The 12399-nt window shown below is 45.4% G+C and overlaps 1 protein-coding gene across 7 annotated transcripts; it reads right to left on the reverse strand.

The window, feature by feature from the left end:
- Positions 1 to 455: 455 nt before the first annotated feature.
- On the reverse strand, positions 456 to 12304 carry ANKRD13A (ankyrin repeat domain 13A). 7 transcript variants are annotated; one of them, XM_048963862.1, is made up of 16 exons: positions 12089 to 12304; positions 11208 to 11315; positions 9057 to 9189; positions 8746 to 8870; positions 8290 to 8335; positions 7511 to 7654; positions 6870 to 7065; positions 6235 to 6301; positions 5432 to 5513; positions 4896 to 4954; positions 4180 to 4316; positions 3653 to 3810; positions 3076 to 3189; positions 2580 to 2731; positions 2301 to 2365; positions 456 to 1776 (listed from the first exon to the last, which is right to left on the reverse strand). In XM_048963862.1, exons 1-16 carry the CDS (start codon positions 12287 to 12289, stop codon positions 1578 to 1580), a joined length of 1986 nt encoding a protein of 661 aa, XP_048819819.1. In that variant the 5' UTR covers positions 12290 to 12304; the 3' UTR covers positions 456 to 1577. The 7 variants fall into 7 exon arrangements, with proteins under 7 accessions (XP_048819819.1, XP_048819820.1, XP_048819825.1 ...); XM_048963863.1 differs by having other exon boundaries at positions 11208 to 11286; positions 12089 to 12284; XM_048963868.1 differs by lacking the exon at positions 12089 to 12304 and adding an exon at positions 11925 to 12072 and having other exon boundaries at positions 11208 to 11286.
- Between the last annotated feature and the right edge of the window lie 95 nt (positions 12305 to 12399).

Here is a 12399-nt window from a genome sequence, read left to right on the forward strand (position 1 = left end):
TGCAATTCCCTTTTCTGCAACCAAGAAAGTCACAGTAATCCTCTTTTCAAAGAAAGATGCAGTTCCAACACAGCCCCTATGCAAAGAGTTGCATTCCCCATTCCTGCAGCCACCAGGAAGCTATGGAGGGTTACAAGCTGCACGGTTAAGCATGATACAATAGACACTGAATTTAATGGCCTAAAGAAATATGGATTATTGGTTTAAAAATGAAGTTCTAAGCTACCACCCATCTCTCTGGTCGTGTCATAATGACTTTAAAGGAGTTAACATTTGGTTGCACAGAGCTGCCCTGGTTTGCCCGAGGAGAAGTGCAGGGTCAGGCAGCAAGATGACAGCAATACGTACCATAGGTTCTCACAGCACTGTGAGCTGGGACTGAGCAATACTGCTGATGTTCGACTGCTGTAAGGCCTCCCTGTGGGCGTACATCCTTGTGTACGTGTGGAGTGCACAGGGCAAGTACTGTAAACACTGACAGGAGTGCAAGTAGAACAGCTACAACCGTACTGTAGGAGGAAAGACCTGAGGAAAGCTGTTAAAACCTATTTGTGAATTGTAACGATAGCATTTTAGGGAGGGCAGTCATCTTGGTTTGGTTTAAAAGTCAATAAAAAGATTCAGATAAAAAAGTATGTATTCACATGAAGGATAAGCATCTGAGGTTTAAAAAGCAACAGGCATTTTCCCTTTCGGGTGACAGAATTAAAACTCATCTTGCAATAAGTACACATTAAAATCTCAACTGACTTTTCTCCTGTTTGAATTCAGCAGCACCCACACGCATGCACACGCACAGCCATCTCAAGAAGCACCTGTATCTATCGCTTACGTCCTTGCTGCCCTCTGACTATGGGAACGAGCTGGTGTTGAATCACTGCAGAAAGTGCTACTTTAGGAGGATGGTCCCACTTGAGGAGCTAAAATTGTACTGGCTGCTTGGTTTGTCTGATCTCAGAAAGCACTAGTTTAATCTCATGCTTGGATTAGCTGTTCAAGTATAAAATTATCCCTTGTAAGCAGGAGCATATGATAAAAGTCTCAGTGACTGGAGAAGAAATAATCATGTATAAACAACACTAACAGAGCATCTGTCAGCATGGAAACTACTGTACGTATGTGAATGCATAGAGATACCTTCCACGTAAGGACTGGAAGGAACAGAGACAATGGCTTTGAATTATTCCCAAGTGACTACACAGATCAGTATTTCTTTGGTAAGTAATGAAGTTTCCCTTCTGAACTCCTCATAAATCAGGTTTTTTACAGTTCAACGCAACCCTCAGGCCTGGTGCCAAGCAAGCCTTCCACCTGCTCTTCAATAAACGTGTTCAGGTAAAAGAATGTCACAGCTTAGGCTGCACAGCTGGGCAGCTAAACACAGAATGCCCAGTCACTGAATCTCCCTCAAATAATAAAAGACAATTTAAAAAACATCAGCTGTTGTAGCTGATATTACAGTGATGATGAAGAAGGCAGGTGAAATGTTTACTTCAGCAATCCAGGAGCGATCTCCAGCCTGAGAGCTCTGAAAGCCTCCAGCTTCGCACAGATTTGGTCACCCTTATTATCAAGAGTTATTTTTCCACAAGAGAAAGCTGTAGAACTTGCTGCAGCTCTGCATCTTCCTCCTCACGGCGCTGCCTCTCGCGCTCCTCCTGCTCTCGGACAGACAGCTCCATGGCAAGCTGCAAGTCCTTCTCAAAGCTAGAAGGCTCGCTAGGGCTGCTGCTCTGTGAGTTACCTGTGCTCGTTAGATAGCTCTCCTGCAGTGCCCTGGAGAAAGCAGAAAGACAGAACGTTGAGAAGGAGAAGAGATGGAGCTTATTTTATATTTCCTGCAAGGATCCACCCAAGCAACTTGTGTTCAGTCTGCAAACCTGAATCACAACCTTACAGGGCAGAAAGCAGCTCTCTGTGTAAGACAGCAGCACTAACAGGCATATGTAAAACTTGTTCTAGGGCTCCTCAGGAATACACCAACCCCGAGGGGCCAAACTCCTAGCTTTAATGGCAGAACAGAAAGGTTGTGTGTAATAGGAGAAAAAAATCAGGAGAAAAACCTGACACGTGCAGGTCAGTTCTGGAGCTGAGCTGAAGGCACAGACTACACAGATTAGTGAGGCCCAGCCTGGAGCTCTGGCTTGTTAAATAAAAAGGAGGAAAGACTGAAGCAGCACAGCAAGACCGACCTTGAATTCTATGCATCTGCTGCCTGTCTTCAGAAAAAAAAGCTTGATGCTACTGTTGGACATTCTTTGGTCTATTGTGTGTGACTTGACAGAAAATTAATTAGTTACCTCTGATACTGTATATTGAAGTCCTGTGAATATGCAACTGCTCCATTGGAATGCGCCCCCACTTCCTAGAAATGGAAGAACATGTCATAGATTGGCAGTGCTCCTCACTCTTATTTCTTCTTCAAAATAAATTACTCTGTTTTTCTCCTCTGAGGTTCTTGGAAAATCCATCCGACGTGGCACTTTGTACATAATGGCTTAATTTACAGATACAGCTATTGCTGCACATTTCTTGTCAAAGCTGACAGATCTGCACTGAACAGATTACAGCACACTTACTTTATTTCCACTGGATTCCAACAGGCTCTGCTGAATAGCAAACTGCATAATCTCATTATCTTCATCGTGCACATGTATGTTCCTACCATCATCTTGGACATGGTAAGATTTGGGGATCTCAAACACTGACTGGTCAACCTCAAAATTAGCACCTATGGAAGGAAAATATAGTTGAAAACATGGCATAGTATATTTGTGCAAGTTGTTAATAGAAAGAAATCCAATGGATGTTCGTACATGATTAACTCCAAAAATGCAGATAAGCCACCTGCCTGCAGAGGCTCTGGCAAACAAGCGTGGCAGTAAAATGCAGTACAGCCTTAGGTGAGGTAGCTGAACCATGCCAAAAATCAGTGGAAGAAAAAGGATGGAAGAGAGAAACAGTCCAGTAGCTCTGACTTCTCTGGGGTTATTTGCAATGGATGTGAAAGCTCTTCTACTCACTCCACAAACAGAAACACACAGAGATGCCATCACTGCATTCTTCACCCCTCACCTGCATCCCCCTGTACACCTCCACCCGTTGGTGATGATGTTCTCTCAGCTGTCCTGCAGCTGTTGACATTTTCAAATGTAATTCGAGCGTTCAACACATGAAATAAGGGAATTTCTATTAAAAAACACAACAAAATCTGTATCAGAAAGAAGTCTGTCATTCATTTTCACACCTGCAGCCACATATTATCTCATATAATCCATAAGCAGCATGCCACAACAACTAAGTGATCTGCAGCTCAGATTGCCAAGACCTTGCCCTTAGTCTTTGTCACTCTGCCTCTACATCCCATGAGGTTATTAAAAAAAAACTGCCAAACCAAACACATTTAAACCACAAGGAAAGGGCTAGAAACAGCTAATTCTTATTAAGTTCCACCATCTTTAAAATCATGCTTTTATACTGAGAATTTGGATCCCATGTTCGCAGACACGACTTGGTTCTCGTGTGGCAAGATGACTGGTAGAACTGAAATGGTTTTTGTAAGTGTATGTTGCAAAAAAATTACAAAGAATGCAAAAAAAAAGAATACAAAGAATGGAATGAAGATGCTAGAATAGAGATTGTGAAACATTACCAATTTTGACAGGAAACCCTGGTGGAAATTCCAGAGTGATGAAATCCCTTAGTCTGGCAAAATGAGCGCTAGTTCTGGCCATCAGATCAATGATTGGAGTTACTTGCTCCACAAGGGACAAGGGAAACTCTTCACTCATCCACAAGGTCGCTTTAAATCTGAAAGGATAAGTTGTGTAAAAGCATCCTGAGTATACGGTTCTGGAAAGTGAAAAAGCAAAATACATAACGCTTCCACCTGCTTCACACCAAGAGCAATAGCTTTGAGAAACCAAAGCACACTCTTGGTCAGGCTAGAGACAAACCATAGGAGTTTCCTGACACCTTGCAATAGGGAAGGGTCAGGTATTTGAGGAGTTACAGCACTAGAACTAGGAATTAATCCACAGCTGATTACTTCAAGATGCCTCTTTTAATTAACATTGCAAGGAGAGTGAAACTGTACTGGATGTTTGTAAAATACAGTTTGCAGAGGTTAGAGGACAGACAAGAGGCAAACTGGAAATAGTCACAAGTTTTATTTCTCACTTCTGCGTTCGAATGGTGACTTCTTTGGGTCTTCCTATATCCCTGCCCTTCAAATCAAACTCTGGATCGAAGTATTCCTCTGGAGTAATAGCAGTAGGGTTGTTACTTGTGGCATACTCTGTTGTCTTCACCGCACTCTACATAGCAAGAGAGAAAAAGATGACAGAAGTACAAAACAAGCAGTACATACCCCTTATGAAGGAGCTCATTATCTCTCCTAGCAGCTAGAAAATCTGTATCTGCTGTGTTTAAATGTGTCCAGATTGAAGGTGGTTTCTAAAGCCATAGGGGGCCACTAACAACCCATTTCAGAAACACAAACCCACAGGACACAGTGTTGATACAGAGTTGCTAAGTGTTTCTGATACCACATCAGCATCATCTCCCACCTGAGGGTCCTGCTGGTCTGTGAGCACAGCTCCCAAATCATCCATAGGCTACTCAGAACACCTTGCTCAGGTTTACCATTGCTGCTCGCATCCCAGCTCTTGTTTTGCTATAGGATTCTACATCTTTTTCATGGGAGCATTCAAAAAGGAAGCATACAGTACTAATGCAGGAACATTTGAGGGTTTAGAACAAATAAAGATCTCCCCAGGGAAAATTCAAACCTCATTATCTGAGTTGTTAAGGAAATAGGAAGAGATTCTGCGTGCATACAGCTATCACTACAGACCTCTGTGCCACAGGGTCCTGCTGTGGGGTCAGACACTCACCTGAGCACCGTACTCATGCTCCACTGTACCCAGAAACGATTCCAAGGGGCTCCTGTCAGCTTCAGACAACATGAAAAACAACTCAGCAGCAAAATCTTGTACATAGCAAGATAACAAGCAAGGCTTCTGACTCAGAGTACAGTAAGCCAGTCACAGTGAAGAGGAAGCCCATGTTCCCTGTAAGCTTCAACAGGCAAACCCAGCATTGAAAGGTGACAGAGTAAGATGGATACAAGATCCAGAATAGAGGCAAGGATTTCCAGGTCTCTATCATCAGATCACTATTATTCACAGTGCCTCCCCAGTGACCCCAGAGCAAGGCAAGGTATCATACGAGGCCACCAGCAACCCATCTTTTACTCCAGTTCAATCATTGAAAGGCTCGTGGGACCAGAAATGAACAGAAAGCCTAAGAAAAAGTCCAGATGAGCCTTTAGAACTGGCCAAAACAAAGTAAAGGCACAAATGCATTAAAAAGAAGGCAGTAGAGAGCCAAAAGGTTGTATTTAATTTCAGCAATCCCACAGGAAAGCTACCTTTATATCTTTTCTTTTCCTCTTCTGTTAAGTGTTCCGTTCTGATTTTTGTGACTATATTTACATTGTTTGCCATGTACACCTTTAGAAGAGCAGAAGGACAAGAATCACCACAGGTTACCAAACTAACACTGCCTCTAAAAGAGCCAGAAATACGAGCCTAAGAAAGAATAAAGCAACATGGATCTGCTTTTCACTGACGAAGATCTTAACCCTTAACATATCAGCAATCACCTGGAAATGCTGCACTTGGATTTTCTATTCCCTTTGGTATAATGAAAACCCCACGTACCATTTTCCTGACAGCTCCCTGCTAAAGGCTGAAGCTGTACAGCCACCTGCTGGGCAAGCAGATAGAACAGAAACACCACAAACCAACCAAGGTGGAGCTTGAATTTCTGCTACCAGCTTCTTGCTGCCATCAGTTGTCTCTCCTTGCAGTACTGTTACTAGAGAGTGCCCATGCTTCCTCCTCTTTCAACAGTGAAGGAATTACAAGAAGAATGAATTCCTTCTGTTCTTTGGAAGGCAGTTCTAACAATTACACTCAATCTTTTTCCCTTCTTCTCTTGAAATGCTTTGATCCTCCTCCTCCCCCACAGCTCCTGGGGATGTGCCACAGGCACCACCTGCTCCTCACATAAGTTCAGCACCCTTGAAGATCCTCACTGCTACCCTGTTCTGTAACACAATAAAGCCCTTGACAGCTAACTTAGAACCTAAAATATTCAAGAAATAAAGGCAAAACACAACAACATTTCAGTTAGCTGTGAGACCCCTTAGCTGTACAGAACTGACTTTACCTTTGCTTCATAACCATTCACACCTTCTGCTTTTTCAGTCCTCCATACCCAGAATCCAGATGTGGTTCTGCCAAAAAGTGAACACAAGTATCTAAACTGTTGCACTCCTACACAACACATGGTCCATTTCTTCCCCAAAACGCTTTGAACAAATGATATTTGATAAGTTTTTTGTTTATTGACCTCAGACAAAAGCACAGGTCAATGTGTCCTTGTGCACACACACCATGACAGTGCTAAGAAAGTCATGCTGCTCCCATTCTTCAGCTCATGGAAGAAGTCCATGCTCAGCCACGATTTTAGATTCAGATGTGGACACCTGAGCCACAGAGGAGGAAGGCAATCTACAATAAGCTATTTAGTCTAGCATCCAGCTCCCAACGCTGAGTTTGATTTCAAAAGTAATCCCACACAGCAGTTTGGGAACCAGTGCTGGTATTTCTGTCTAGGAAGCCTTTGTCTCTGGATGTGTAGATGCTGTAGTAAATAAGGCTCACTGAACACACATGGACTAACCCTGGGAAGCTCTGAGGAAACACTGGGGATACAGGATAAAGAAACTGCATGCACACATGGAAGGTACGACCAGCAGGACAGTTGCAGAGTTGATTTATAAGAGAAATCTCGTACCTTACCTTTCAAAAGCAATATTTTTTGTATCAAGGCACGTGTTGATAATCGGAGATGTAAGGCGCCTTTCCACTTCTCTTCTTTTTGGTGTCATGGATCCCAGTGTCAAACGTTCCATGTGTTGGGAAATCTCAAAACGTTCCGTGGTAACAAACTTATCATCGTGGTTAATCTCAATTAGTTCTGCCCAACCTTCAGCATCTGTTGGAACAGGGCCTCACTTTAAAAGGCAAACAACAAGTGCTCTACAGTGTAAAACCCAACACACGCTGCTATCAAATTGGGGTGGAAGCCAGTTTGTTGTATTTTGCACTCAGAGTTGCAACTACATTTAAAATTGCATTTTATTTGGAGGCAAGAGAATCAAAGGGGGAAGGCATGTAAGAATTTGAAGTGGAATTCAATCTCTGATTGAATCCCTCTGATAAATGCTGATCTCAGATTAACACCAAACAAAGAAGTGAAGCCACTGTGTTAAAAATACGAAACCCCACCTTAAAGATGTTCATGGAAACGTGCACAAAACTTGCTTAAAATTCAGTACTCGGCCTCAACGGATCTTCTGAGCAAAAATAGGGTTTCTTCTCATTGTGGTTTATCCAGCATTTGGCAATCAGCACTGCAGACACGGTAAGACAATGCATACCTTCTCCCTTGAAGATCAGGCTGCGCCTTCCCCTCTCCCAGCTCATGTTCTCAAACCCCAGCAGTGTGATATCAACTCTCAGTTTGGCACCACTTTTCCAGATGCGACAGACATCACTGGGACAAACCCGAGAAACCAGTGGAACTACAAAAGCAACACAGAAATAGAGAATATTCAAGAAACTAAGCAGGTGGGAAAACTGAATTCATGCATTACAAATAGCACTTCTACTTGAATTACTCAGTACTGTGATCGTTATCCCACAGGAAACAAGACAACAGCCCTCTTTAGCTTTCAGAGCAATCAGCTAAGGGACAGAAAACATTATTTTAATTTAAAGATTAATGTGAAAAGGAATGAGACATTAATTCAGACTAAGCTGTGAAATGGGCTAAAACCAATCTCAGTCTGATAGAAAGCTGCTTGGAAAATGAAGTCAGCCAGAAGTCAAGCAGAAGCAAAGCAGATACCTCCAAGAAGTCTGTGCAGTCACCAACAACCAGAGGTAGGCAGGCAAGACTCTGGGAAAAGCCTTCAGTGACTGACAGTGGTTAAAGTCTCAGTAAAAAAAAAACAAACCACCCCACAAACAGAATGGAAACAAAGGACAATTGTGATACAGAAATACAATGGGTTATTCTGAGAGGTGATGGTAAGTATTCTGAGGAGCAGGGAACAACAATGCCAATAAGTCTCTCCCTTTGCAGAGCTTTTGTGACATTGGTGGGAGTGAGTCCTTCTGCCTACTGCTTAGAAGCACCAACAATCAGGATTCTTACCCCAGCTAGTGAATTCCCATTTCATTTCCACATAAAAGTCAGGAGTCTGGGAAAGAAAAAGACCCCATGAATACTTCACAAAACAGAATTGATTTAACATTCAGCACAGCATTTCCCTTGAATGTTTTAGATAAAGGAAAACTCAAAAACAAACAGCCTCAGTCTAACAAGCATATAACACTTCAGTCTGCTGTTACTTTATAGTGAGCTATTCTTCTTTATGTTATTGCAGAAGCAGCAACACCTTAACAGCCACCTTTGAACACGACTACAGATTTCAAAAGGTCAGGGAAAAAAAAGTCTCCACCTCCCACAGGCCTATGCAATATGTGAATTGAAGGGAAAGAATTCAGTTGCCCAATTTCAAATTAACTGAACTCTCGTCTGTCTCATTTCAGTTTATTCAACTGAACAACTGCAATCAGACTTACAGTCTGGAGTCAACTAAATAAGCACCTCATTAATCTTCTGGAGTAATTCAGGGACTCCTCCAAGCGTCCTGGAGGTCTGCTGATAGTCTCTGTGCTGCAGAATCATATGGACCATCTCTGGATCTCCTGTGCTGATGGCCTCATGTAAAACTGAAAGAAATCCAAGCACAGGATGGTTTCATAGAATCATATTCATTATCATCATCATTTAATCATCATATAATCATCATCATTTCAGTTTGCTTTCTGAGCAAAACGCACAGTGCAGAATCCAAGTGCAGCACCTGCAACTGAGAAGCACTAAGACACCATTCCTGTTTTTAAAGCAGTCTTTACCTGTCCATCCCTGTGCGTTCTCTTTAGTTACATCTGCCTTGTGCTGAAGGAGGACTTTGGCAGATTCTATGTAACCCAAGGAAACAGCAAGATGCAGCAAGGTGCGGCCGCGGGGATCGCGTTGATCAACATCCTGTTGAGTACCCAAGAGATAAGTAATGCTGACATTGCTCTAGCAAATGCAGTTAACCACAATGCACTGAGAAGAGTTCACATGAAGCTTGTTGGGAATAACCTAGGAGCTAACGTTCCCTACATATGCCCACACAGCTCATGCTACATAGTCATTCTATTTGCAAACACTGCTGCGCTGCCCTTCTGCCTTCAGTACACTGCAATCTCACTTCCCAACGAAATAAAGAGAGAAGCAGGACGGGGCCTACAAACTGGTGTCACTGTAAAACACAGCTGAACTCCCAGTGATGCTTCTCATTTCTCTTCCTGTGATATCTCCCCCTCTGAAGCAGTCCCTTCTAGGAAAAAACAGTTCTGTGTTCACTGAAACACACACAGTTAACAGCTCAAGAGAGATCACTGGAGGACTCAACGCACAGCGTAACAGGAAGGGGAAAAGAAACAAAAACAACAGGCGATTCAACACCAATCTTGTGTAGCACTTTTTGAGAGCACAGAAGCAAATGGTAAGTTACAAGGCATCCATTTTACTGACACACAGAGCACAATGAAGAGCGAATGCATTTCGTACAAGACGCTAAAAATAAAAGACTACACAAGCAAAAATATCCAAAACATGCAAGCACAACATACTCATACCTTACATATCTTTCACTATTAGCTTAGAGATTTGAAACAGAAGAGCATCTATAACTAAAGGAAAAGGGGAAAGTCAATAGCAGAACAGGAAAGTTATTATGCAAGTTAACGCGGTTATCTGACAGCATCAAGTTTGAAAGATCACACACAATGGGGGAAGCTTCATTTTAAAGCATTCTTTTCTCAGTTCTGTTCTGGAATACCAATGCATCTGCCTCTCCACTCCCTACCACTCCAATGCTAATTGCTCTAGTGTGGGAAGGACCTCTCCTAACCAGTAAGCCATTAGTTAGGGGTTCCACCCCTCCTTGCCATACCCAGTGCAGCTGGCAAAGTGCCTTTTGATTCCTTCACGTGCCTCTATGCCAGCAAGAAGCTTATCCCAAGGAAGCAGGAGGAAATAGATCTTTGGAATACTTTAGAAGGGAAAAAAGTAATATTTAAAAGCAGATAAAGTAAGAGATGGACATGTCCCATCTCAAAAGGCTGCTCGTTGCCTCACAATGAGGAGCACCCACAGGTGTGGATGCTCACTTAGCCCCAAAGACAAGCAGCACGAGGATCCTTATCTGATTACAAATGTCCACACATCAAAATGTGACTGCAATAGAAATAAACTGAAGCAGTGTGCCAGCAAGGTTAAAGACGTTAAGGATTAAGTGAATTAGATGAAAGCTAACTGCATTCCAAAGATTCTCCTTCAAAATCAGGAGAGGTGCATGCTCTCAGCAAGCATTAGTAAGTTGTGGAGCACTGTTAGAACTGCAGGTGGCAATCACCAGTCAGGAGTGGCAAAGCCCAACTTGGGATCGTGCCCTTGTGGTGCCAGGCAGAATGCAATGAGTGTGTTCTGCTCCCAAATGATTTCCCCCCCACCCCAGTGTGCACCTGAGCCTTTGCACAGTGCCTCAGCACAAAGGATACTTCAGCCTGAGCTCTGCTGCAGCATTTCAGACTGTTATTCCCTTACGTCATTACTATTTCTCCCTCAGCCATCCCAAAGAGGGAACAGCTTTGTATTTTTCTACTCTATAGCATGAAACAATGAGTCTATTTTTTTTTTTTTTTTAAACTGAGATGCTGAGAACACTCCAGCCAGTATAAAACCGCTGCCTCTAAGCACTGCTGGTCCTCAGCAAGCCACAGCCTGCCCTCATCTCCAGCAGCAACAGCTCTGCTGCACTCTGATTTTCCATTAAGCTAAGCTGTGCTTGCTGCTTATTTACACAGAAAAACAATGGAAGTCCATCACATCCCTATACCTTCTTACCTCACTCCCAAACCCACAAATAGATGCAGAAGGAGAACAGTCCCACCAGCCTGGCACAGACCCAGGGTGCAGCCGAGGCTCTCTCTGCCCAGGAGGGTAGCAGTTACCTGTTCTTGCAGCTCTTCATCCAGCCTCCGATACTCATTGTTCCACACCAGGAGGTGCAGGGGGAACGCACTGCTGGCCCTGCCGGGGGAACTCATCATGCCACACACCTGCAGGAGCGGGGGAAGCGGGCAGCCTGCCCTCACCGCCCCCCCCCCCCCCTGCTTTGTTTAGTGGTGCCCCATGCAAAATCCCTCACCCTGGAGGGCTGCTCCAACTGCTCCCCTCAGGCCTTCATCCCAGGGCCTCCCCCTCAGGACCCTTCCCTGAACCACCATCCCTAGGGCCTCCCTCAAGTCCCTGCTCCTGGAGTCCCCTTTAGGCTCCAGTTTCTGCCCCCCAGCCCTCATCCCTGTGGCCTCATCCATTCCCTCTCCCAGACCCCCACTCCTGTGCCTCTCCTTGAGCCCCTCACTCCTACCCCTTTCCCTCAGGCCCTTGCTCCTGGAGTCCCCTTCAGACCCCTATCCTTGGGGTCCCTCTTACACCTCAGATTCTGCCTTCTCCTCCCTCTTTCTTTTCCCTTCCCCCCCCCCCCCCCCCCCAGACCCTCAGCCCCGAGGCTCTGCTCCTGCCCACCCCCCTCTGATCCCATTCCCGGAACCCCTCCTCAGCCCCTCACTCCTTCTTCCCACCCCTTCCCCCAGAGCCCTGCTCCTTCCCCCTGCATCCCAAGGCCCCACCTCAAACCCCAGCTCCCGCCCAGGCCGTCTCCTCACCCCCGTCCCTTCGCCCCTTCCTTTCCCTCCAGGGCAGCGGTAAGGACGACCCACAGCACGGCAGGTGCGGAGCAAAGAGCGCCGGGCTCTGCCCTCAGCCTACTGCCACCGGCGGGCCCCGGGCAAGCGGAAGTCGCCGTTCCTCGCTCTCCTCCCCCACTTACATACGGGGCGTCCCGCCCGCCGGCTCCGCCATCACTCTCCGCTCTGGGGGGGCGCCGCTGCGGCGTAATACGGGATGAGGCGCCCGGTGCGCACCGCGCCCCCCCGCCTCCGGGCAGCGTTGGTTTTGCCCGCCCGCTCTGCCGCGGAAGTAGGAAAAGCGCGCAGCCATCGCGGGTAAGGGCAGCGCCTCCGGCCGCCATCTTGAGTCGGGGCAACGCGACGGCTACGGCGCCGTGGATCCGCCGAGCGCAAGCGGTTTCGCGAATAGCGCTGGCGGCGTAGCGGGCGGAGCTGCCGCGCGCCTGCGCGT

This window comes from Lagopus muta, chromosome 17 (assembly GCF_023343835.1).
Source record: "Lagopus muta isolate bLagMut1 chromosome 17, bLagMut1 primary, whole genome shotgun sequence".
Classification (NCBI taxonomy): domain Eukaryota; kingdom Metazoa; phylum Chordata; class Aves; order Galliformes; family Phasianidae; genus Lagopus; species Lagopus muta.